Source organism: Pipistrellus kuhlii, unplaced genomic scaffold (genome assembly GCF_014108245.1).
Source record: "Pipistrellus kuhlii isolate mPipKuh1 unplaced genomic scaffold, mPipKuh1.p scaffold_m20_p_5, whole genome shotgun sequence".
Lineage (NCBI taxonomy): Eukaryota > Metazoa > Chordata > Mammalia > Chiroptera > Vespertilionidae > Pipistrellus > Pipistrellus kuhlii.
In genome coordinates this window covers 12,125,582-12,151,374 of record NW_023425551.1, presented here as the reverse complement: position 1 = coordinate 12,151,374, position 25,793 = coordinate 12,125,582, and the positions used below count along the sequence as shown (strand labels likewise).

Genomic DNA, 25,793 nt, shown 5'->3' with positions numbered 1-25,793 from the left:
GGCTGCCTCCTGCACAACCCCTGCTAGGGATTGAGTTCCCAACCTGGGCATGTGCCCTCACTGGGAATTGAACTCAGTTCATGGGTTGATACTGAACCACTGAGCCATACCAGCTGGGCCATATGTGTAGTTTTTATATGATGCCTCCAATGCTGTGGAATAAGGTAGGGTGTAGATGAATGAATGAGTAAATGAGTGAATGAGCATATAAACAAGAATCAAATAAACTTAGGTCCTAGAATAATAAAGCAGGCTAATTATAAGTTGAGTTATCTATGCCAGATTTTGCAATTAATAAAACCCTTGAATCTGACCATGTCACATAGACTCAAAGGGATCAATATTGCAAGTAAAGCTGTTCCACACCCTTACAATAGTAGAAATCAAACCCCACCCAACACCAATCTACTGATATAAATAATAATAATATAAGGTTTTTTTTAGATGAACAGTTAATTACCCTGAGGACTAACAATTCCCCTACCACTCGAACAACTGCCCATGTCCCCCAGGGGGGGAAAAAAAATCCACAAAACACTGGACTTTGGGTCATTAACCCTTCTTTCTAACTAATACCTCACTTGGCACACCTCACTTTGGAGGTTAACAAAGCACATTACACGCCATAAATGAAGTGATTAGACCACCCTCTCCAACAGCACTCTTTACCAAGAAACTTTCACTGGAACCCTATTGTACTTTCTTTCTGATGTTTTAATGGTTGTTGATAAGAGGCAAGGTAATTTTTCATAAATATTTGTTTGTATAGTTTTTAAATGTTCTGATCTCAGAAATTCTTTTCAGTTATCCTATGTGACTCTTTCAAACCTTTACAATACTGGAATAATAGTCTTCCAAATTTCCTGTGGATTTCCATGTCCCCACTTTAATCCACAGGAAAGCTCAGCTGGACTTTATTTTGGCTGAGATTAAAGAAGGCTTCTGAAGAAAACCAAAATGTAATGATTATAATATTTTATAAGATGAGGGAAAATAAATTTGTTTTTAAGTGTTTAAAACCCTGAGACTCTCTGCAGAGAGTATAATAGCTACAGTTCAAATGAAAGTCAAATTTAAAACGTTTCATTGCTGTTTATATGGACAAAGAAGGTCCAGTCAATATAGAACCCACGTATACATTACAAATTGCATAGGTAAAATCTAAAATTCAACATTTATCAACTATTATATCCTTAGTAAGACTACTATACACACACAAAATAAGGTGCTCTTCATCAACATATTAATTTTTGTATTTTCAGATATTGTTTTGAGGGACATGTGATGTTAAAGAGAGCACTGAATTGAGTTTTCAGAATTCTACATAAAGCTGTTACAATATCAAAAATTCAAAAATGGTAAAATAATTTAAGATGATATAATAATTACCTAAGCTAATAAAAATTTGTTTCCATTTTGTTTTCCAAGAAGCATACATCATAAAATCCCAGGTAGAAAAACTCCTTAAAAATCATCTCATAGAATCATCCAATGATGGAATTAACTACTATATTTGCCAATCTTTCTAGAAACTCACTGAGACTCAACATACATCATTCTTCTTTTAACATGCTAACTGCAGTGCCTAGTTCAATGTCTGACACACCCCAGATAACTGGAATAGGCTTTGGTTGACCTCCTTACAATCTTTTACTCCTTGTTCTGACATCAAGGACCCATTTCCAACTTTTAATAGCACAGCTGGGAAGGACTCCACCCCAACTCTAGGAATGAAATCCTTGACTTGGACTGTCCAATCAAAGCACTGAAGCCCTTCTGGACAGCTTCCCAACTGCAGTGATTATGCCAAGAACCGGCATATGTTCTAAGCTGGTCCAATCAGGGTGAATCTCAGGACTGTATCAACTACTGGCTTGTGAACACACTTGCTTTGCCTGCTGTTGCACAAGGGGTTCCTCAGTTGGCAGTTTAGTAAAATCTAAGAAGGAATACAAAAGAATGAAAGAGCTTAGATACAGAAAAATAGATCATGATGACATTATCTAGACCCAAATCATTTCTCTAGTGAAATATAAACCTAACCGGGGCCTTCTAACTTATGTGTTCCAATAAATCCCAAACTCAACTTTCCCCCTAAGCTAGTTTTATCTGTTTTCTGTTACTTGTCTCCCCCCCACCCCAAAGTGGGAAGAGAGCCCTGCCTATTATGGGAATATATATATGTGCATGACCACAACATGAGAACTGGCTGAACTGGGGATTGGAAAGTTAGCCATCGTTACCATGTGACAATAAAATGGATGATACTTATCTGAAAACTAGATCATGTGTGTATCAGTACTGTATTTTCAGGGGACTTAAGAGAATTTGGCGGAATTCTGGAAATCCTAAAACACTTTTTTTTAGCCTTCTGTAAGGTCTTACAAAAAATATTAGACAGGCTCTGCTGGGAGAGAACCTTTGTTTGTGGCTCACCACAGCTGAGAGTCTGGTGACCTGGAGTCTTACAGAGGTGGAAAAGCCAAAGTATTTGCCCAAAACTAAAGCAGTTCAGGGAAAGTTTGGAACTTCACTGTACACAGATGAGGATCATGAAGTCCTGATCTTCTTCAGACCTTCTTCCCCCCAAAAAAACAAAAACAAAGACAAAAAACAAACAAACAAAAAAAAAAAAACACCTCCAGTTATTCCTCCTGCCAGACTCACAGAATAATGGCACCACTGTACTGATGCCAATATAATCCAGGGCTCCTAAGAAATAAATAAATAGTGTCTCCCCATCTCACTGCACTAGTTTTTACTGCCCTGATGCAGAGACTCAGAGGGGAGTGCTACTCAGAAGGCCAGGGGATGGGCTGAGCACCAGTTCACTGCTGAGAGACCAAAGTTTCCAAGCCAAATTCTATCTCCATCCAAAGAGCATGACTCAGTCAAATCTGTTCTTGCTAACTAGCCCATGGTGTTTGGCCAATGAAAACAGAATGACAGTCTGCAAAATTTTAAAGTGGGATTGTATTGCCAGAGAACCCTCTGATTTGTCAAATAAGATATACTTTTAATCGCTCAATTCCAAACATCACCACTAGGTCCCCAAATCTACACCATCAGAAAATGGGCTGCTAGCAAAGTCAGCACCCAGAAGGGCTCCTCCTCAATGTTGCCCGGACAATGGACAAGAGCAAGGCACTCTGAGCAGTACTGGTGGCGGCCACAAAGCTGATCAGGGAAACACCCCATAGTCAGAGAGGGAAACCTTGCCAGTCTGGGTCAGCCATATCTGGTAAGTGCAGCTGACCACTTTCCAGGGTGTGCTTCTTGAAGCTCCTTTTTCCAAATCAGAGTTTTCACACTAGTCTGATGAGGGCGCCTGTGAGGTGGACTGAATGAGCTACCAGATAACACTTGGTCTTTCCTACCCAGGAAAGCATGAGGCTGAGGCTGCACCCATCTTCCTGTCTCCACACAATAAGGTCTAGAGCACATGTGTCAAACACAAGGCCCGCGGGCCAAATCTGTCCCGCCAGGCCTTGCAATGTGGCCCGCACCGCGCTGTCATCACTGCACTCCGCTGCGTTTCCATCACAATGACAGTTTATGACTGTTCAGTAAACCATTCGGCCCGCGATTTAGGCTGGATTTTAGATTTTGGCCCCTTCTCTGATTGAGTTCGACACCCCTAGTTTAGAGCCACCCTAAGAACTAGCTATGGGGCCTGAGAATGAAGGGGAAACAGAGTCGAGAGATGGAGTTGATATATGAACCCCAAGTCCATTCTTAGTGCAATGCCTACTCTTTGGAGTTTTTTCCCCTACAATTTTGCCCCCCTCCCCACTCCTCCAAATAACACCTCAGAGCCAAAAGCAAGCCCTCTGGTTGACTGCCTATCGACAAGAGTTTCCAACGAATGCCGACTGCAAGTCTAGGTTGCTAACTGTTCTTCTGACCAACTGGCTATAAGCCAGTTTCCCACGCCCCGTTCGGGTTCAAGTAATTTGTTAAAACAGCTAGCAAGTCATTGATCAGTTCATAATATAGACATAAATCATTATGTTGAAATATAATGTTATATGTTAGTTAGATCTAAAAAAATCCAGTCACTTACAGTTTAATTTAAAAGTTCATATCAGTAAGGAAAACAGTTAATACCAACAAGGTACTCTAATTCTTAGCACTGTACATCTGTTTCTTAAAACAACATGCAAAAGTTCTACTCGGTAAAAAACAACTGGAAATTCTCCAACTACCATTGGATACATATTACAGAGAGGCCACATTATAATAATTTTTTTACTAATGGTTATAAAATTTTTATTCAAAATTTCTAGTTCTCATTGAAGACAGTAAAACTAGAAATTTCTACAATGGAGCCGATTTATTCTATTAACTTGATATATCTTTGGAGGATACTATGGAGGTAGTTTAGAATAAAAGCTTTGGAGTTAGCCACAAATAGGAAGAAATCCTGACATCATTACTTGCCAGCTGTGTAACTTGAGAAGTTATTAAATAACTCAAACCCTGTTTTTGTGTGTGTGTGTGTGTGTTTTTTTCTTGCCTGTCAAAATGAGGAAGATACCACCACCTACCTTATGGATTGTTCTGAGGAAAAAATGAGGTCAAATTTATAAAGCACCTGGCACAGAGTAAGTAATCATAAAAAGAGAATAGCTCCACCAGTGTGGCTCACTGGTTGAGCACTGACCTAGGAACCAGGAGGTCACAGTTTGATTCCCAGTCAGGGCAAATGCCTGGGTTGTAGGCAACCGATCCAATGATTCTCTCTCATCATTGATGTTTCTATTTTTCTCTCCCTCTTTCCTCATCTGAGAAATTAATAAAAAAAATTTTAATAGATAATATGGTGCCATAAATATACACAAGTAACATTTTATAATGTGTTCTAGGCCCTGGGTGGACAGAGTGCTTCATCTCTATCTTCTGCTTTATCACCTTGTTGATGTCCTCTTGACTTTTTATAAGGGTCAGTCTTCAAGCTGACCTCTCCGTGGACCCTTCTCTGATGGATCACCTGCATTCGCTAACAAACACGCTCTAATACCTCCCCTTTTGCCTTCCTCTTTAAAAGCCTACCCTTCCTTGACCTCCGCCTCTCCTTCCAACCATGGCCCTAAGTTTTGGCTTCCCTTCACAGCCAAGTTCCCAGAAGAACTGCCAAAAGTTCTGTCTCCATTCCTTTACTTCACATTTACATTAAACTGACTGCTCCTACCACTGCACTGAAACAGCTTTTATGCAATTATCAGTGATGCCCACTGGTCACACTTAATGGATACTTTTCTGTCTTAATTTACCTCTCACTGCTATGAAAATGGCTGGTCATTCTCTCCTCCTTGAAATGCTCTCTCCTGTTGGTTGCTGTGAGTCTACCACTTCTGGATTTCATCCTCCTAGAACATTAAATGTTGGAGTTGCCCAACTGTGCTCCATTCCTTTGTTCTGGTCTCTTTTCAGTTAACACTCTTTCCCTATATGATCTCAACCATTCCCATTGGCTGGCCCAACAACTCTTCAATTTCCATCTCAGCCCAGACCATGCTGTTATCACTCCAGATCCACATACTCAGCTGTGCAGACATCCACTGGGACGTCTCATCCGCATCTCAAATTCAACACATCCAAACTGAAATTCCTTCTCAAAATTGTTAATTTCTAGTTTTCCTATTTCATTTAATGGACCTCCATCCCTCTAGTTCAGTGGTCAGCAAACACATTAGTTAACAGAGTGGCAAACCGTGGCTCTTGAGCCGCAGTTTGACAACCGCTGTTCTAGTTGCTTAATCCAAATTCCTAAATAATGGTCAGCAAGGCCCTGCATGCTGGCCCTACGCCAGCCGACCTCTCCATCCTTCTGTGCTATCTCCCTAAAAGCACTCTGTTCCAGCCACACTGGCCTACTTACAGCTCCAGGAACCTGCCCAGCTTTCCTCCCCAACCCCGCCCCCACGTTAAAATCTTGCTGTCTAAATGTCTCCCCTGCTTAGAATAGCCCTTGCCTATCCTTTCTCCCAGGCCTTCTCTTCAACACATAGGCCATCTGGCAAACTCCTGCTCCTACTCAGGATCAGCTTAAGTGTCGCTTTTCCTTGAACATCACTCCTGTCTAGAGTGGATACTACCCTTGCAATTATTTCATAACATCCTGTTATTTTTTCCCTCATAACAAACACCGCAATTTCTAAAGACATAGGCATTTATGTGTTTACTTGTTTCATGTCTTTGTGAAAAGTAATCTCCATAAGAGCAAGGCCCGTATTTGCAGTGTTTACTGCTCTACCATCCGGGCTTCACAGGTATAGGCCCATAAGGTCTGTCTGAGATATAAGCAATGTATACGTTTATTCCCATAACACAGTAATTTACTTCAAATCCAAGGACAAACATTATAGGACTCTAATAGTCTCACATTTGATTAAGCCAAAAAACTGGAGATATCCTAAATATCTACTTGCATCAAATAATACAAAAACCAAAGTGGTCATTTATTCAAAATTAGAGGTAAGTTTTCCTCTGCATTAAAAAGAAATAGGAAAAGGTAAACATTATGTATATAAGTCAGTTATTTTATAATTTTAAGTTTTTAACAATTTGTTAAGAAAGTACAAATTGCACTTAAAGATAAAAGATATATGTGTGTATATCTAATTTTTATTATTTAAAAATCCACACTCTTTTAAAAAAAAAATTATCATATATAATAAAGGCTAATATGCAAATTGTCCCCTCAATGGGGAGTTTGTGAGTTCAACTGGGCATTCAACCAGGGGGCAGGGCAACCAGACAACTGCCCGCAGACCCTCTTCCCAGCAGGCCCTACTCCCAGTCGCTCCCCTCCCCCAATTGGGGGCAGGGTCAGCCGGCCAACTGCCCACAGCCCCTCCCCTACCAGTCCCACCCCCAACTGGGGTGGGGCCAGCCAGCCAACCACCCACGGCCCCTCCCCCCAGCTGGCCCAGCCTATGTACAAATTTGTGCACCAGGCGAGAGTATTTATTATATATTTGCACATATTTATATATATGCAAATAACTCATTTTCCCATTTAAAATACATCTAAGTTGCCGAAACCGGTTTGGCTCAGTGGATAGTGTCGGTTTGCGAACTGAAAGGTCCCAGGTTCAATTCTGGTCAAAGGCATGTATTATACATTTGTTGGGGAACATCCCCAGTGGCGGGTATGCAGGAGGCAGCTGGTCAATGATTCTCTCTCATCGATGTTTCTAGATCTCTCTCCCTCTTCCTTCCTCTCTGTAAATACATATATATATATTTTAAAAAATAAATAAAATACATCTAAGCTTATTAAAAGAGAAAAAGAAAGAAACCCCAAAATTCTGATTGTATAAGCTCCGAGTTGCAGTTAAAAATTTGTTTAATTTCTTTCATTATTAAGTAAAAGCAGTTGATTTAGTAGAGTAAAAGGTAATACCTGCCCTTCATTTAAAAAAATAATAATACAGCCACTGAAATGGGGATGGCTCCATTCCCAATGACCTCACCACCAACATCTGCTTCAATTACCTTTTGAAAATGAAATAACCAAATTACTGTTCAGCTTTCTGCTGTGCTAACAAAATTAATCTGAAATATCAAACTTCATCTGCTTTAAACTATGCAACTTCTAAAACCAAAAGCTCTTCTAGTTGTAAAGTGAAGAACATGTACCATACTCAACAATAACATAGTCTGACATGCAGAGAAAAAAACAAATTGAATGATTAATAACTTAATTCAAATCACCCACACAGTGATTTGTACAACAGATGTGTTATTAAAAAATATATATATGCAAGCTGGATTTTTAAGTGCCACAGAATGATGTAGAAATACAATTAGGTTTCATTTATTTAATATAGAAATTAATATTTAAAGCATGATTAATTGGCCTCTAATTTAACTGTTTTCTAAATATGTAAGTACCATTTAAAAGTTTTGATGTAATCCATATTTTTCTTCTGTGGTTTGTCTACATTTAAATTTCCTTCATATTCTCCATTCATACCTAAACAATTCTTAGCTCACAACCATCGAGTTGTATTTCTCATTTCAGTCCATGATATCCCCACCTCATAGTCATCTTTGATTTTTCTTCACATGAACTCACTTGCACAGAATTCTTTTTTTTTTTAATATATCTTATTGATTTTTTTAAAGAGAGGGAGAGAGAGAGATAGAGGGCTGGAAACATTGATGAGAGAGAATCATCGATCAGCTGCCTCCTGCATACCCCCTTCTGGGGAAGTGCCTGCAACCAAGGTACGTGCCTTTGACTGGAATGGAACCTGGAACCTTTCAGTCCACAGGCAGATGCTCTATCCACTGAGCCAAACAATTTCGACAACTTGTACAGAATTCTTGAGGAAAGACCTCCTTGCTACCCACCACCCTCTGCCTCAGCAGATGTTAGATCCTGCCATGCTTTGGAAAGAGACCCAGAGGGCCCTAAATCCAATTTACTCATCTTACTTCTTGCCCCTCAGATTCATGCTCTGGGCCACTGATACATCGGTAGCTTTATTTGACACTGAGTCACATTTGTAACCACAGACTACCCTGTGTATTGCTCCATCTTCTTCAACCTGGCCCGTTATTCTTCTCACTCCCATTCTGATGTGTGAAGAAGCAAAAGTTAAACAAGTAGGCAGGGCTGCTACACTTCCCGATGTCATATACCATAAAATGAGTACAGAAAAAAATGGGACATTCACCATTTTGTTTCTGCTAACTTTATTTGGAATAGTAAATGAAAAAAAAGGGGGGGGGGGGCGGTAAATGCATGAAACTATGCCCCTTGGCCCAAGCACCAGGTCATCACCTTTATGACAGAAGTGTCAAAGCTAAGAAAATTTCAGCTGTTAGAACCTCCAACTCTGAATCTAGGGAGGAAATTTTAGGGGAATTCTTGCCACATCCCAAAAATATAGACAAAGTTCAGGAGATGGGTGACATTTTTGTTGGTATGTGGAGACATTCAAAGTTTCCTTGAAAGAGCAGCAATTCCCTAGATTATTCTAACATTCCTTAGAATACTTTTACACTGAAAATCAGAAAATATGTTTAGTACTTTAAAACATTTCATCATTTAGATCAGGGAGTCTCACTTATCCTTGTATGGATAACTAATAAGGTTCTATAAAATTCAACTCAACATTCACAATAATTAAGAACATGGGCTGTGAGATCAGGCATACTGAGGCTGAGTCCTGAATCTTGCACTACATAGTGTGCGACCCTGGACAAAGCCCTACCATCCATCATAAGGCTTAGCATCTTTATTTGTAGTTAAGATGCTAACAGGACCTACCTACCTCCTGAGGAAATTATGAGATTATATGAATATGCAAATCAGCCTCTGTTGCATGGGAAACTTTCAAACAATGGAAGGGACTACTCATTGTAAATGATTGTTATTGCAGGTCATGAAACTAGCTAGACCTTATGAGGAATAGAACAATAAAAAAGAACTAACAATCCTATCTAATAAAAGAGTAATATGCAGAATGACCATCACTCCAACACACAAGATGGCTGCCCCCATGTGGTCAAAGATTGTGCCCCTATGTGGACACAAGATGGCTACCACAAGATGGCCAGCAGGGGAGGGCAGTTGGGAGGGACCAATCCTGCAAGGGAAGGCAAGTGTGGGCGATCAGGCAAGCAGGGCAGGGCGGTTGAGAGGCACCAGGCCTGCAAGGGAGGGCAGATGGGGGCGATCAAGCCTTCAGGGGAGGGCAGTTAGGTGTGACTAGGCTGGCAGAAGAGGGAAGTTGGAGGCAAACAGGCTGGCAGGGGAGTGGTTAGGGGGTGATCAGGCTGGCAGGCAGAAGCTATTAGGGGCAATCAGGAAGGCAGGCAGGCGAGCAGTTGGGAGCCAGAAGTCTTGGATCCCCACTGGAATTGGGCCTAAATGGACAGTCGGACATCCCTTGAGGGGTCCCAGATTAGAGAGGGTGCAAGCTAGCTGAGGGACACCACCCCACCCCCGTGCCTCTAGTACTAGTAAATAACAACCATCAAATAATGCAGAGAAGAAGCTACTGGGTATGTGAAGGATTAAATGAAATAGGAAAAGCCTCAAGGAGATAGTGTCACAATTAAAGATGGCTTTGCCAGAGTGAGGGGTTTGACATGGTTTATAAGGACAGGACAGTGAAGAGCAGTTCTTTGTATAATGAAAGCAAAGTTCTGAGGGGGCGTAAGACAGTTACAGAAAGTCAGAGTAGGAGATCAAGACAGAGCGGTAGAAATGCAGGACCCTAACTTTGAGAGAAGAATTTGGGATGCCGAAGTGGCATATTTGAACGGAGGCTTAAGAAGACTAAAATGGGAAGATAAGTGGGAGGATATGCAATTAGCATTTGACTTATGATGGCAGAGGGGGAGTTTTCAGATCTGAATTTTCGGGGGGAGGATTTCTACTAAAAGCAACAACAGTTGGACTACAAGCATGATATGTGTGCATAAGGCATTTTCTGGTTCAGAACTGTTTTCCCTTGCTGAAGAGTCATTGTACCAGCAAAATGAAAGGTTTCAAATGCATGTAACAAAAATATCTCAACCTAACAATGCCAAATGTAAGTCCAAATTCAGGAGTCAATCCAGCTGAAGCCTTCCTCAACTGTCAGAAACAACATTCAAAGAGGAGGAGGACAGCTTAAATCATTTATTTTCACGGATTCTGATCCTTTCTGTGTATGGAGTCTGGAGTCTTGGGTCTTTCACTGCAGGCTTGTGACTAGAACATGTCTATGGACGCATTTCAAGGGAAAAATATACTCCCTGAAAATTTACATAAAATGTATGCCTATCTATTTATTCTTACTTTTTCTCATTTATTCCTGTGTTCCTCATTTAGGCAGTCTGCTTTTGCATTGGAATTCTTTATAGTTGTTTTTCATTAGTGCCAATTGGAAAGACTATATGTATTCTGATTGTCAGTCCTCTCAACAACCGGAGAAGGTAGGCACCGTTATTATTCTCATTTTAGACACTGGAGACTGTACTCCAGGCCCCACAGTTAGGAAGGAGTTCTACAGAAGAGAAACCTGCAGGAGGCACCCAAACAAAGTATGCCCACATTCTGTGACCACAATAGTTCCATCCGGTGCTTTTATTAGGTGACAGTCTCATTGGATGTCTCTGGGACAATTCAGATCAGCCTAGGACTTCAGGTTAAATGAACACATGCTTATCACTGGCATTGATTTACCACTTGAAATTAATTTTATAAGGTCCCGATACCCTGCCCTGGGGGAAAGTATACTTATTTAAGAGGTACTTCAAGTACAGCTATCTTTGAACCACTGGTTAACGTGTACTAGGGCGACGATTTTCAAAGAACTTCATTTTAAAGTGAGAAATCACCTCACTTCCAGTGGACTAACCACCAAAGACTCCTTTAAATATGATAAGAAAATATGAGTCATTTTCTTATCATATTTAAATGTAAGTATTTAAAACAGAAATTTCATGTGACTATATACAGCACACTCTGATATTTTCTAATCTGTCTAGCTTAACCCAGAACTCTTCTGTTCCATTCCATTGAAAAAAAGTGCTGGTTCCTACCCATTCAATTGATTTTATGATGCTTCAAAGAGTTTGTAGTCTATAGATTGATAAGCAATATTCTGCATGAGTTAAATTAAGTAACTCTTCCTGTTCATTGAAAGTGTAGCAAAAAGTATGAGTTCGACAAAACTGTGCAAATGTTTATAAGCCTTTTTTTTTAATCTGTAGAAAAAAGTTAATGATTTCCTGAAAACATTATCAGATCAAACTTATCCAGGGTTGTTTTTCCCAGATACGTATGACAAGCAATATGTAAATGTTTCCTGAAGGGCTGCCTAATCTGAACTCAATCAAGAAAATAGGAAACATCAACCTTAACAACATTATAATTCACTCAAGAGTTTAATTGGTAATATTTTCAAATGAGGCACAAACAGCTTTTTCACAGGAAATGGCTTTAAAATATTCTTAATCTTTGTTAAGATTAATAATACTGCTGAATCCTGGAAAGTCTGCAGTGATAAACATGAAGGCTCACAGACCATTTATATTCTACATTAAAGAAGCTGTTTTAGATATTCTCAGTCTGCCAGTTAGAGAGAAAAAAAGTAACACATTACATGCCAACCACATTTAACAAGGCACAGGAAGGAGTTACTGAACTATCTATTACAGGGTCTCCGCCTTCCGGATGGCCCATCTGTGAACATGAAAACAAACCAGAGTGAGGACAATGAGACGGGCAAGTGTGCTGGGCATTTGCTGCGGCCACTGAGGCGTGTGTCCCCAGTGGCAACGGGAGTCCTCTGGGATGCTTCTCAGAAGTCGAAATCAAGCATGGCTTCCAGTCAAGTCAACTAAAACCTTCTACTTCCAGGCCCAGGTTCAATGTTTTCTACTTATCACACCCGGATGCTAACATCATGTACTATCACCCCTTCTCAGACTAAGCAAAAATTAATGCTTAATGTAATTTAAACTGACATGACCTGGAATGAAAAAAAAAATCAGAGATACTGACAAAGTGGATTGGGATTTAGGGCTCAGACCCTCCATTTAAAGGCTAAGTGATCTGAGGCAAGTTAGTTAACCCCCTGAATTATTTATTCATCATCTGCATTGATATCTACTCATAAGATCACCGTGGGGACAAAGGGACAGAAAGCATGTGAAAGCACACGGTAAAGTACTAACAAATGCTGTTCTTAAGTTTTAGCAGAATCAGTTGGCATTGTGAAACTGAGAAAATAACGTATTGTTAATTAAATATTGAGAGTTAACAACTGTTAAGCACTTCAAATGGTTCTAGTCGCTTTTAATGTAATGACTCAGTTGAAACATGCAATCTGACTAAATATCTAACCCAACGACTGGTAATAATAAAATTTATCCTCAAATCTTGGACATACTACGGTTCTTCTTGAATATGTGGTGTACTAATTACAAGACATACCACAAAGAATAGCAAGATATTAATAGCAAGACATACCACAAAGAATGGCTCCTTCCTAGGGTTCAAAGACTGCCTCTGTGAGGCTGGAAAAGGGGAGCACTCCCTGTATCCTCAGCCTCGTAGCATATCAACCAGCCACACCAATGCAGGTGACTGGGTGTGGCTGGTTGATCTTTGACTCTATACTTGACCAGGAGGGCAAGCTGAGGTTTTCGGTCCAAATGTGTTTGTGCAATCATTTCCATTACAGACAACAAGTCTTGTTATTTATCTTATTGATTTCAGAGAGTAAGGGAGGGAGAGATAAAAACATCAATGATGAGAGAGAATCATTGATCGGCTGCCTCAAGCATGCCCCCTACTAGAAATCAAGCCTGAAACCTGAGCAGGTGCCCTTACTGGGAATCAAACCCCAACCTTCTGGTTCATAGGTGGAAGGTCGATGCTCAATCACTGAGCCATGCCGGCCGGGCCAGGCAACAAGTACTTTTAGACAAGACACAAGCCTAGAGAGTAAAGTGGATCAAAACCCTGACTCACACAGGTGGTGTACACAGACTGCATGCTTCTTACTGCTTCGGTGGGTTAATACTCTGACATCAACTATGTCATGGACGGTTAAAGTTGACAAGACACGTCATATGGGATATCTTCATGTTATAAACACATTATTTTACAAAAGGTTGTTTATTAAGTTAGGTTTCACAGGATGCATTTCTGCAAATTAATTTACATTGGTATAAATTAATGTTACGTTGTCGGCACTAAAAGAGCCAAATATGCCAAGACATAACTGGAGATGAAAACTTTAATATATCCGAGCATACTGGTATGAAGATAATTTGGACCACTTCTCCCAAACTTGATCACATCAAAGCATGCACAGAAGAAGGCAAAACTTATACCACACCCTGGAGTAAGATGCTGCTCCTGGCTACAGGTACCAGCCTGTGTCTCTGGCCACCTGAGGACTGAGGGGTTAGGATATCTAGATTCTAGAACAACTACCTGAGTCATGAGATTATGTCAAGCAGCACCAGTGGTGAGGCTCTGATTAGCAGTTTATCTGTCACGAATACATATATGAATCAGTAAGCGTTGTGAAACTGATACATATATTTAAAGTGCCCTGGTATTGGGCCAACACAACATGCACAATTTCCCCTCAGGGGCTTAAGGTCCAACTGTTAAAGGTGACTCAGATTTCTGAAAGCCCTTCGGACTATACAATTAGACTTCATGAGTCCAGAACCTAGCTGTGCTCCTAACAACGTGCCTTTGGGAAACTATGATTCCACTCGGCATTGTTGTCATTGCTCCTGCCTCCCTCACTGAACAGCGGGAGCCGCTCACAGGAGTGGGGTATTAAGATGAGGATTCTTTGGGGTGAAGGGGAAGGTGTAGGTAGGCACAGACGTCAAGGTCATGATTTGTTTTCACAGGAGTGAAAGCCCTGTGCCAGGCACTCTGTATGTTACACCAGTCTTCACAGCCATCTTGGTTTGCTTTTGTTTGAACAAGAGAGCTACACAGCTTACTAGGTAGTACACGGAATAATAAAAAATAGTCCAGTGGTCAAATGATATCAGATCCTCCTCCATGAAGAAGAGGTCAACCCTCTATCAGTGTGGACAAGGGACAGAACTGGTTCGGTCCCCTTTGCTGTGTCCCACTTGGGCTTCTCCTCCTGATTCGGCCGGGATGCTTCCTTCTTTGAAGACTTCTTGTTAGTGGGTTATTATTAGCCACATTGAATAACACAGCATGAAGGAGTGTAGAACACTTGGCCAAGATTACACATTGCAGTGATTTTCAAACATCAACTGAGGAATGAACTGGCAGGGCAAAGGCTGGATACAGAAGTGGGAGATGTCCAGGAAGTGGGGCTGGGAGCTAAGATGTGCTCTGTGCTCTGCATCCTTGGGGGTGGGGGCGAGGCGGGAAGGAGAGCAGCAGCTTGCAGCTGGCTCTGCAGGGGGCGAGTGAGCAAAGAGAATGGGAACCAGGCAGGTCTGCTTTTCCTGATCACCAAGAAAGAGTGGGAGGGCCAGCAAGTGCAGGGAGAGGAACCAAAGTGAACAAACAACACAGTCTCCTGGGGGGTTTTTACCCACTCGCCTTCTACTCACAGGCCCTCTCAGACCTGATCAGCGCGGGGCAGACACCACGCAGGGTTCACTAAAAATACGTTTTTGATATCCTAAATGAATCCTCCATCCTGAAAATTATGTTCTTAAAGAATTTCCATACACACATGCAAAGAGCATCAAGGGACCTACGGAAAAATCCCTACATGAGTTCTAAAATCTACCAAAGCCAAATAATGTCAAAATGAGTGTGGAAGAGGGGGTAGAAGAGGGCACAGGGACCACAGTGAATAAGGATCACTCCAGAGGGTAGGACGGGGAGTATAATTTGCTTTAATAATTCTGTTTTTCATTTGGTTTCGAGACCTGTCAAGTAGCAAGGAACTGATACACAAATACATGACATAGTAATGTTGTACATACAAATTCTTTGGAAATGCATGGGGAAATGTCCCATGAGTTGTTAGATCTGGAATAAACAACCGGTACAAAACAACACTGAGAACCCTGAAAACCAGGTGGGCGAGGGCCAGGAGAGCCTCACACTCCTCAGGGTTTATCCAGATTAAACTTATCTAGTAGTGATGCTAATTCACTCTCTGCATTTAGAGTTACAAAAGTATATTTCAACATAAGTTGTAAGAAAGGAAGTGTGGAGTGATCCTCAAATTGCAAATTTCAAACCAAATTTTTCAAAAGAGAGTCTTCTAAGCTTTTCTTTCTTTGATGTTAAATTCAGAGAAATGTCAGCAAAGGAGGCAAATAAAGGATTATTTAGCAAACATAATCACATGATGTTCATGAAAACACACAGTAAAACAGTACACCAAGAAAACTGGCTACTCGCCCTAACCAGTTTGGCTCAGTGGATAGAGCATCGGCCTTTGGACTGAAGGGTCCCCGGTTCAGTTCCCAATCAGGGCACAAGCCTGGGTTGTGTGCTCAATCCCCAGTAGGGGGCATGTAGGAGGCAGCAGATCCACGATTCTCTTCCATCATTGATGTTTCTATGTCTCCCTTCCTCTTGTCTCCCTTCCTCTCTGAAATCAATTAAAAAAAACAGTTTTAAAAAAAGAAAGAAAAGAAAACAGGCTACATAATTACTCTTAAGGTAAAAGGGATCAGGGAGAGTGAACAGAGTTTAAAAGCAATACTGTGGGTGGTGGCGGGCAGAAATCAGGAGAGATCTTGATCTTCCCTGCACACTCACTCCCAAAGACTCGTGATTGCATCAGTTTGGTCCTACCCTTTGCCTGACTTGACATTCTTTCTGGAGATCTTGCTTGGACTGCCCTTCTGCACACAGCTCCAGAGAAATCAGCCCCACGTGGTCAGAAACTGGCCTTATCAGTAACTGATTTGATGGAATGCCACAGTTTTAGTCAGAAGGTATTTGAAAAGATTTCTAACTTTGGCTGCCTCTTTTCTGATAATGAAGGGGTGTTTTCTTTGATGTTGTTGTTGTTGTTTGCTTTTTATTTTAAATAAGTTGACCAATTTTGCATTATAATGGCTAAACTATGGGTCTGTCTGTCTGTCTGTCTTTCTCTCTCTCAATTCCTAGTAAATAATCATGTTGACATACTGTCTTAATATCACCACTGATTTTTGTTCTTGTTCTATCTCTATGCTTCTAAGGTCACACTTCATTTTTTCACATGCTTTTCTTAAAGTATTGTTAGAATAGTTTTCACAAGAGATCAAAGCAAACATAGCAATAACTAGACATTTCTGAGTTGAAAACACTATTCTGTTTTTCATATCACCTTGCATTCTCAGTGTAAAGGACTTCCCTAACTCTACATCTTAGGAACAAGAAGTGGTTAACTTTGAGTAGATTGTTCATGGCTTACCAGTCACCCTTACTACTGGAATCAATTTGGATTCAGACTGAGAAGGCACTGTAACTTCTGCTTTTTTGTTTGTTTGTTTGTTTGTTTGTTTGCTTTTGTTTTTTGTGGTTTTTCTTTTTTTTGTGGTGGTGGTGGTGGTGGTAATCCTCACCCAAGGATATTTAGAGAGAGTGGAAAGAGGGAGGAGTAGAATAAGAGAGAGAAACCTCAATGTAAGAGAGACATTGATTGGTTGCCTCCCACACGTGCCCCCAACAAAGCCGAGATTGAACCTGCAACCCAGGCACGTGCACTTGACTGGGAATTGAACCTAAGACCCTTCAGTATTCAGGCCGAGGATCTAACCTCTGAGCCCATCGGCCAGGGCAGGCGGTATAGCTTTTGAAATCACTATTTAGGGTACTCATAGGCAAAATATTTATTTATATATATAAATTCACATCTTCTATAAAAATTAAATCAAGCTGGTTACTAACTTAAATAAAAATTAGTATTAATTATACTTTAAGAAGAAGAAAAATCTTCAAGACTTATGGCAGGGCAGAGAGTTGCTAGACTTGGCATCGAAAGCACAATCCATAAAAGGAACAAACTAATAAATGTTGAAGCTTAATGCCCAATGTGGTAGCATTAGGAGGTGGGGGCCTCTGGGAGATAGATCCCTCATAAATGGATTAGTGCACTTGTGAAAAAGCTCCTTGCCCCTTCCATCGTGTGTGGTTAGAACAAGAGGACCACCTTATACTGTCACTGTTCTAATGAGCTAGCTAACATTAATAACAGGAAGAAAACACAGGAAGGCCAGACATTCATGGTCACCCAGGCAGCCTTCCCAGGAAGCTGCCACTTAACACTCCCCACAGATCTCCACAGGAAACCACAGATCCATTCCCTGCACATCACTCAGGGAGGGGACTGGACAAATGGAAGAAGGACACATGCACAGTGAAGTCGGGGTGATGGAGGGAAGATACTTGCCTGTTAGTCTGGCCTGGGGAACCATGGATTGGCTAGAGGGGGTACAGGCACTGCAAGCACATGGAATCTTAGGATAAAATCCCCAAAGCAATTCTCTCTCTTGTTCCTCTGGCCTGGCTCCTGCTTCCTTGCACTCACCCATGATCCCTTCCTAGCTATGCAGCCCCAGAAGCTGCATAGCCCATGGCCATATGGAACCCCCACACAATGGACTCAGGCTAGGAACACAAGCTAAGCTCGCCGGATGCTGGACTGGACTGTGCAAACATGGAACAGAGGCTCTGGATGGTGGCTTTTAACCCTAGCTCTACTGAAAACACAGCTGGACTTCTTCCAAGGTGGGATGGAGGGAGAGGGACCTTAGAAACTCAGAGGTCCGATTCCACACAAATAAGTATCACTCATTCTCCTGTGCGAGTCTCAGAAAATCCCTGTTCTCATGACATCGCAAGAAACCCACTTCCACTGGCACCAGGTGGGGACATGGAGGTCTCCCAACCAGTAACCATAGGAACTGAGAAGTGGGCTCTTACCAGACACAGCACCTGATCGTCTGGGATCCAGACCTCAGACAGCCAGCCTCTAGAAGTGTGAGGAATAAATTTCTGTTGTTTAAAGGCCACTCAGTCTGTGGTAGTTTGTTACAGGCGAGTGAATAAACTGAGGTAGCAAGAGAATTACAGTGGGCGAAAAAAATCAGTTCTCAAAAGGTTTTATACTACATGATCCCATTTAATAATATTTTTTAGGTCTCAAATTATAGGAATTGAAAACAGATTAGTGGCCTGGCCAGCATGGCTCAGTGGTTGAGCATGGATCTATAGACGAGGAGGTCAGAGCACATGGTTGGGTTGTGGGCTCAATCCTCTCAGTGTGGGGCGGGCAGGAGGCAGCCGATCAATGATTCTCTCATCATTGATGTTTCTATCTCTTTCCCTCTCCCTCTCTGAAATCAATAAAAATATATTATATATAAAAAAAACAACCCACACAGAAACACAAATGAGTGCTTATGAAACCTGGTGAAGTCTGAATTAGGTCAGTGAATTGTATCAGTGTCAATTTTCTAGGTGTGATATTACAGGGTAGTCATGTAAGGTTTTACCATTGTGGAAAACTGGATGAAAAATATAGGATACCTCTGTATTATTTCTTACAACTACATTTGAATCTATAATTATCTCAAAATAAAGCATTTTTTAAAAATCACTATCCAGTTCTTATTTATTCTCAGTGTTCTACCTTTCTAATGTTTCATTAGAAATCATTTAATGCCTGATGTCTTCCTTGCCCAAAAAATCTTGTTACTTTCTACAGTGCTAATAGTGAAAAACGTTTTAATTCACTACAATTAGTACTTTAACTCTTGCTTTCCAAAACCTCTCATTCATGGTTTACTATTACTAACGGTAACACACCCTTTGGAAACAAACCTATATTTGAACATAGACTCTTACCTGGCATGAAATGGACAAAATGCTTACTTTCATAATTACCTCATTGATGAAACAGGGGGGAAACCTAAGATATAAGTTTGTTATAAAGATTTTAAAAATAGTGTAAGTCCTTGGCACACAGTAAGCAGTTCCTTAAATATTCATTTCCTTCCTTTTTCCATTAATAATCCAAAACCTAGCTTAATTTCTGGATAAAAACATCAACAAATAACTTTGGCTATTAAGTTTCCAAGGCTTACATTTGGAAAACAAGAAATGTATTTTTTAATAAGTCTTTACTGATTTTTTTTTTTTTTTTTTTTTTTTTTTTTTTTTTTTTAGAGAGAGAGTAAGGGAGAGGAAGAGAGAGATAGAAATACTAATGAGAGAGAAACATTAATGGGCTGCTCCTGCACACCCCCTACTGGGAATTGAGCCCACACCACAGGCATGTGCCCTGACTGGGAATTGAACTGGCGACCTTTAGGTGCATGGATCAATGCTAAACCACTCAGCCACACCTGCCAGGCAGCAAGTGCATTTGTAATAAGCATAAATTGGGGTTTGGGGATGCGGTGAGCCTGAATTCAGTTCTTAAGTAATATTTCAGTTTAGGAGACAGTAATGATCCTTTTAAGCTTATCTTCTCACTCTGACTTTCAAAACATTCTAATTAGCAAAACGATCTGATTTACAAATGTTTTAGTTTATTCGTTTTATTGTGACTTGTGAGTGGCTGCCATATAGATGTTTAAATCTATACATAATAACTGATAATATACTAGATTACTTCTCCCAGATACTAACAAATGTGTATATGTTGGATGAGTTCAAGCCTTAAAAATGACATGGACACAAAGGCCCTGGCCCAGTAGCTCAGTTGGTTAGAGAGTCATCCTGATACACCAAGGTTGTGGGTCCCATCCTCAGTCAGGGCACATATAAGAATCAAATAATGAATGCATAAATAAGTGGAACAACAAATATGTGTGTGTGTGTGTGTGTGTGTGTGTGTGTGTGTATATCTTCTTTCCTCTCTAAAATCAATCAATAAAAAAATGTTTAAAAATGACATGGATACTATTGATAGAATTTTCATCCATTCCAACATCCTACAAAAATATTATTTATGTTTCTGTGCCTGTGAGTTCTCATTGCTTAATTCCTTCGCCTTTCCACTCAGCTCCCGACCAAAAATACTTTTTAAGTAATCGATACCCCACACCCAAGGAATTAAGACTTTAAATGTGACATAGATTTTTAGTTATAACTCAACCAATTAAGCTACAGAACAGGAAACAAAGTATACGTTACCTACTCTGTTTATGAATAATGAGAAGCCACAAAATGCCAAGAATACAGACAAAGTCCCCTCAAAAAAAAAAATTTTTTTTTAAAGTACTGATATAACTTTGCAGAGCAAATGCTTACCGAGCAAAATAACTTTGTTTCCGTTCTTTCTTCTCTTCCTTGGTATCCATAATATGAAGTTAAAAGTGCAAAGTATTTGGGGAAGTTCTTTTTAATCAATGAGTCATAAGCCTGTAATAAAAAAAGAAACAAAACAACTATAAATTAAGACACTTACAATGGCCAATATTAAGAATAAGGCAGCGGGAACATATCCTCAGGTAAGGATTAAAAAAAAAAGAAGAAGAAGGAGAAGGCGGCAGAGTGGAGCTACAAGGCCCACAATCAATGGAAGATAAGCTTTACCAGTCAACACAGCCACATGAGTCATAGGAAGTACAAATGCCCAAGGGGGACTAATTTTAACAAAACTAAAAAATAAAAGGCGGCTAGGAAAAGAAACTGAAGTGTTTTCCTCATAATTAACAATTACTTCAAGATGTGCTGAAATGAAAACCACAGGCTTTGGGAGAGAAGCTAATTTTATTTTTTAATTTAAACTCATAATCACTCCTTTCACGTAATTAATGATGACTATGTCTCATACAGATGGAAAATGGATCAGCTAGGTGTTTTACAAGAATGTTCTTTCTTTAACAATAAAAATCACATCACTGTTCTATTTTGTTTTCGGAAACATGCCAGTGAGGCCATCCCTCTTGAGCAAACGTGGAAATGAAAGTGCGAAGCCTCTGGAAGCTGCTCCCAATGGCTTCATCCACTGGCTTCTCTGCCTCTGCCTCTGCCTCTGCCTCTGCCTCTGCACCCCTCTCCCTGCACCTACGCTTTCCAGGAGCACTTTCAACCTGCAATACAAGGTTGTCTCCAGAACAATCTTTTTTAAATACCACTGTCATCCCCACAGCTCTGCTCAAAAACTCCCAGTGTCTACTCACTGCCTGACTCACTGACTTTTCTGCAGAGCACCAACCTTCCCTAAATCTGTCTTTACACCTTCAAGGGGCATCAAAGTAAAAGCAGAGTGCTGAGCAATCAAATCATTTACTAGCTCATTTCAACTCGATAAACAATGCACAATACATATTACATGAAAGGTGCTGGGATAAGTACCAGAGACCACCGATAAGGATAACATGATATTTGCCCTAATGGAAAGCACTGTCTTGCAAGGGAAACACCTAGGATTCTGGATCAATGGGCTGCTAAGGAGAAGGCACAGGTGCCACTAGTGCCTAGAGGAAGAACACGCAGCCTTATGCACTTCTCACCACACCAAGACCTGAAGGATGAGTGGGGGTGTCCTAGTTAAAGAGTGGAGGGAAGCAGGGCCAGCTTGAACAAAAGCAAGAGGACAGTATTTCCCTCCTCTGCCAGGATTCAATGTGAATTCTTTAGGCCACACTACAAAGCTTGAGCTTCATCCTAGCTATGTGCTGCCCACCCACTTCACCACACCAAGCATGAACGGAAGTCACCATGGGGTTTTACATGAGGGAGTGATGTATGCAGATTGTAGAAAATGGACTTAAAAGAATACAACATAGTCCTGGACGGTGTGGCTCAGTTGGGTGAGCACTGTCCCATGCACCAAAAGATCACTGGTTCAACTCCCAGTCATGGCACATGCATAGGCTGTAGGTTTGATCCCTGATTGGGGCATGTGCAGGTGGCAGCCAATCAATGTTTCACTCACATGTGGATGTCTCTCCTCCACCCCCCCCCCCACCTCTCTCCCTTCCTCCCTCTGTCCCTCCCTTTCTCCTTCCCTCCATCTCCTTTCCCTCGCAAAACCAATTAAAAAATTTTTTTTAAAAGAATGAAGCATAGGGTGAAGTAGATCTATTAGAAAGAAATTACAGTAAAATTACTTGAGAGAGAAGGCCCACATTTAAGTAGCAATATTTAATACAGAAAGAGGAGGAATAAATTCAAAAACATATTTAGGAGGCAGAATAGTTGAGATTTGATGACTCATTCAATGGAGACAACATGGGAAAGGAAGACCTGAAGAATGTTCAAGCTGTTGCTTCAGGGTCTGCGTAGACTGTGATCTCATAGATACGATACCATTTCCATGAAGGGGCTAAACAGGGAAGCATAAACAGAAGAAAGCTGGAGATAGTCACAAGATGTGTGATTACATCTACAGCACAAGAATGCGGTGAGAGCTAAAGAAAAAGATTTAGAAATTATCAGCATATGGCTGTGGTTAAGGAGGGGGGGCAAGATGATGATGAGAATATCCTGCAACCATGACAACCATGCACAAGTCCCCGTATGGAAACACAGTCAGGGGACACGGCCTGAACTCTTTATCTCCTCGCCCCAGACATAGCCCCCACCCTCACGTTCACCAACCTGTAGGGGAAATGAGAGTTGTGCAACAGCTAAAATGTGGGGTTAGTAACTGGGAGCCGTCCCAAAGACTACAACTGGGAATCCAAAAGACCCAAAGTTCCATTTTGATTGAGATGTTACAATAAATCTTTCAGGGCGGTGACGACGTCAACAGGTAAGAGAGCATTCCAGAAAAAGGGGGCACACCTGAGCACAGGTAAGGATGCGAATAGAACAAGACACATTCAGGCAAGGACAGCAGGATGGCTGGCTACCAGGTAGGAAAAGCAAACAAGTCATGCCGCCTGCCTACTGGAAGTCATATATCTTAACATATTGTCTACGTTATCTCTTTTAATATATTTCTTTTATTGATTTTTTACAGAGAGGAGGAGAGAGGGATAGAGAGCTAGAAATGTCGATGAGAGAGAAACATCAACCAGCTGCCTCTTGCACATCCCCCACCGGGGATGTGCCCACAACCAATGTACATGCCCTTGACCAGAATAGAACCTGGGATCTTTCAGTCCACAGACCAACGCTCTACCACTGAGCCAAACCGGTTTCGGCTATGTTACCTCTTTTAATCCTTACAACCACACTTTGAGTTCGGGATCCATTAAAATGAGACTGAGAGGTACTAGCTTCCTTAGTTCAACAGCAGCAGTGGGATGGGCAAAAGTCCAGTTTGGTGTACACGTCAGTGCCTGTCAGTAACCACAGAACCAGAAAGCATGCAGATAGAGCTAGAGAAGGAATCTGGAATCAGCAGCGCCCATGCTCTCAGCATAAATCCTGCAGGGAAGACAAATGCAGCAGGCACTGCAGGAGCGGGCCTCTGAGACCTCCGACAGGACCATGCCGCTGGGGGAAAGCCACGCCTGCACGAATTACCCAGCTTGCAACCTTGACCTTTTACTCTTTTCCCAACTCTGAAGCAACTTGGCTACCGTCAGCCTTCTGACCAGATCTAGCACAAGGCCCGCTTCTGCCCTGAAGCCTTCCCTGACCACTGTGTGCCCTTCCCTCTCTCCATTATGCTTGTTTCACATGCCCCTTGCCTCTTACTGGGGGGTACTTCATTACACTGGGTGACAACGGACAAGGCCACCGACTTAGCCTCCTACCCAGCTGCAAACAAACCGAAAGTTCCTTCAAGTCAAAAACCAGCGTGTTTCTTTATACTTTATATGGACTAGGTAACATAGAATGAAGAAGAAAATCCACATAAAAACTACACAAGTGCTGAAACCGGTTTGGCTCAGTGGATAGAGCATCGGCCTGCAGACTGAAGGGTCCCAGGGATTCCGGTCAAGGGCATGTACCTTGGTTGCAGGCACATCCCCGGTGTGTGTGTGTGTGGGGGGGGGGGGGGGGGGGGGGATGCTGGAGGCAGCTGATGGATGTTTCTCTCTCATCAATGTTTCTCTCTATTCCTCTCCCTTCCTCTCTGTAAAAAATCAATAAAATATATTAAATAATAACAATAAAAATAAAAGCCATGCAAATAACTAATCTAGACTTGGGGTAAGGAGAATTATATGGCAACCTCATTTATCTCACTGATATGGCAAACTGATATAAATCCAAGGATTCCTCCCAAACTCAGAATTACTTGGGGACGGGGGATGGAGACTCAAGCCAGCCTCTCCTGGGCTCCAGAAAGCATCAGAACGCCAGCTCTCTGGCGGCCCTGGGCCAGGTGGTTTATTTTAAAGCTCCTCGCCTGCACACCACCATATGCGATGATTTCTCTTTATTAGATTTCCCCTCATGAATAAAAATGAAGTCATAACAATCTAATTGGAAAATTTTTATACTGCAAGCCGAGCCAGAAATGCATATTTAGTTCCAGTGGAGAAAAATATTGACAAAAATATGCACAAGAGAAAAAATGATTAAATGATCCAAGAGCTGACATCTGGTGCTGCTGTATCTCTCTAGAACTGGCAAAGCTTTTTCCTTTTCCTCTGATATATTCTATTCGATAAATTTAAACTATGCTCATCGTTGATTTATTTTCAATTTCAGGGGATTTGTATATGCCTTAAACAAGACAGATGCAGCCCATTCAACTCTAGACACCAACAGATTAACCAGAAAGAGATCAGCAAAGGATGCTATAAACATGATCTGCACAGAGCCCCACCCGGCAGCCTTCATGCTCCGCTGAAGAACCAGAGGTCCTTAAATCAATCTCTAATGCGAACATTTCCCACTGCAAATGGTTCTAATGGGCTTCTTAAGAGCCCCTCTTCCACCTAATGTTGACTTTTCCTCGCATCAATAAACTCTCGACTCACTCAGGCACTGAATCACAAGAGTATCTTGCATTTACGGTGTATTACAGACCAAAGAGAATTTTACGAGTAAGCGCTTCTATCTAAATATTTACTTTTGTGATCTTAAATCAGGACAGTCCATTTAAACCAAAGTCTAGTTCATTATTCAAATAAAAATGGCACATCCACCATACTTACCGGGTAAGAGCGTGTCTGGACGGCCAGCCAACTGCTCCCTGTTTGAGGCCAGGTGCTACGCAGAAGGAATTCAAGCACAGAGCTACCGGGGACTTCCTAGTCTTACCCAACCATCCAGGGGGCCTCTGGCTTCAAGCTAACACATTCGGGTATAACCAGTCCAGACTGGGGGGAAAACAGTATACTCATGATGTCCATCAGCTGTTTTCCCCAAAACATGTTTCTTATTATACAAATGGAAAAAAAAAAAATGACAAGCACATACTTTGAGGTTTGGTCACACTAGGTTTGGCCCTTTAAGGTACAGA

The 25,793-nt window shown here is 41.3% G+C and overlaps 1 protein-coding gene across 7 annotated transcripts in view; it reads right to left on the bottom strand.

Annotated features, from left to right (window-relative positions):
• NCOA7 (nuclear receptor coactivator 7) overlaps positions 1-25,793 on the bottom strand; it is a 104,200-nt gene that overhangs the window by 67,458 nt on the left and 10,949 nt on the right. For all 7 annotated transcript variants that reach the window (XR_006740101.1, XM_036413817.2, XM_036413819.2 and 4 more), the window contains exon 2: positions 20,729-20,839. Coding sequence is in view for 6 of the 7 variants with exons in the window: in XM_036413817.2 (XP_036269710.1) it covers positions 20,729-20,778 (50 nt within the window). In the remaining variant the exon portion in view is untranslated. The remainder of the gene's footprint in view (positions 1-20,728; positions 20,840-25,793) is intronic.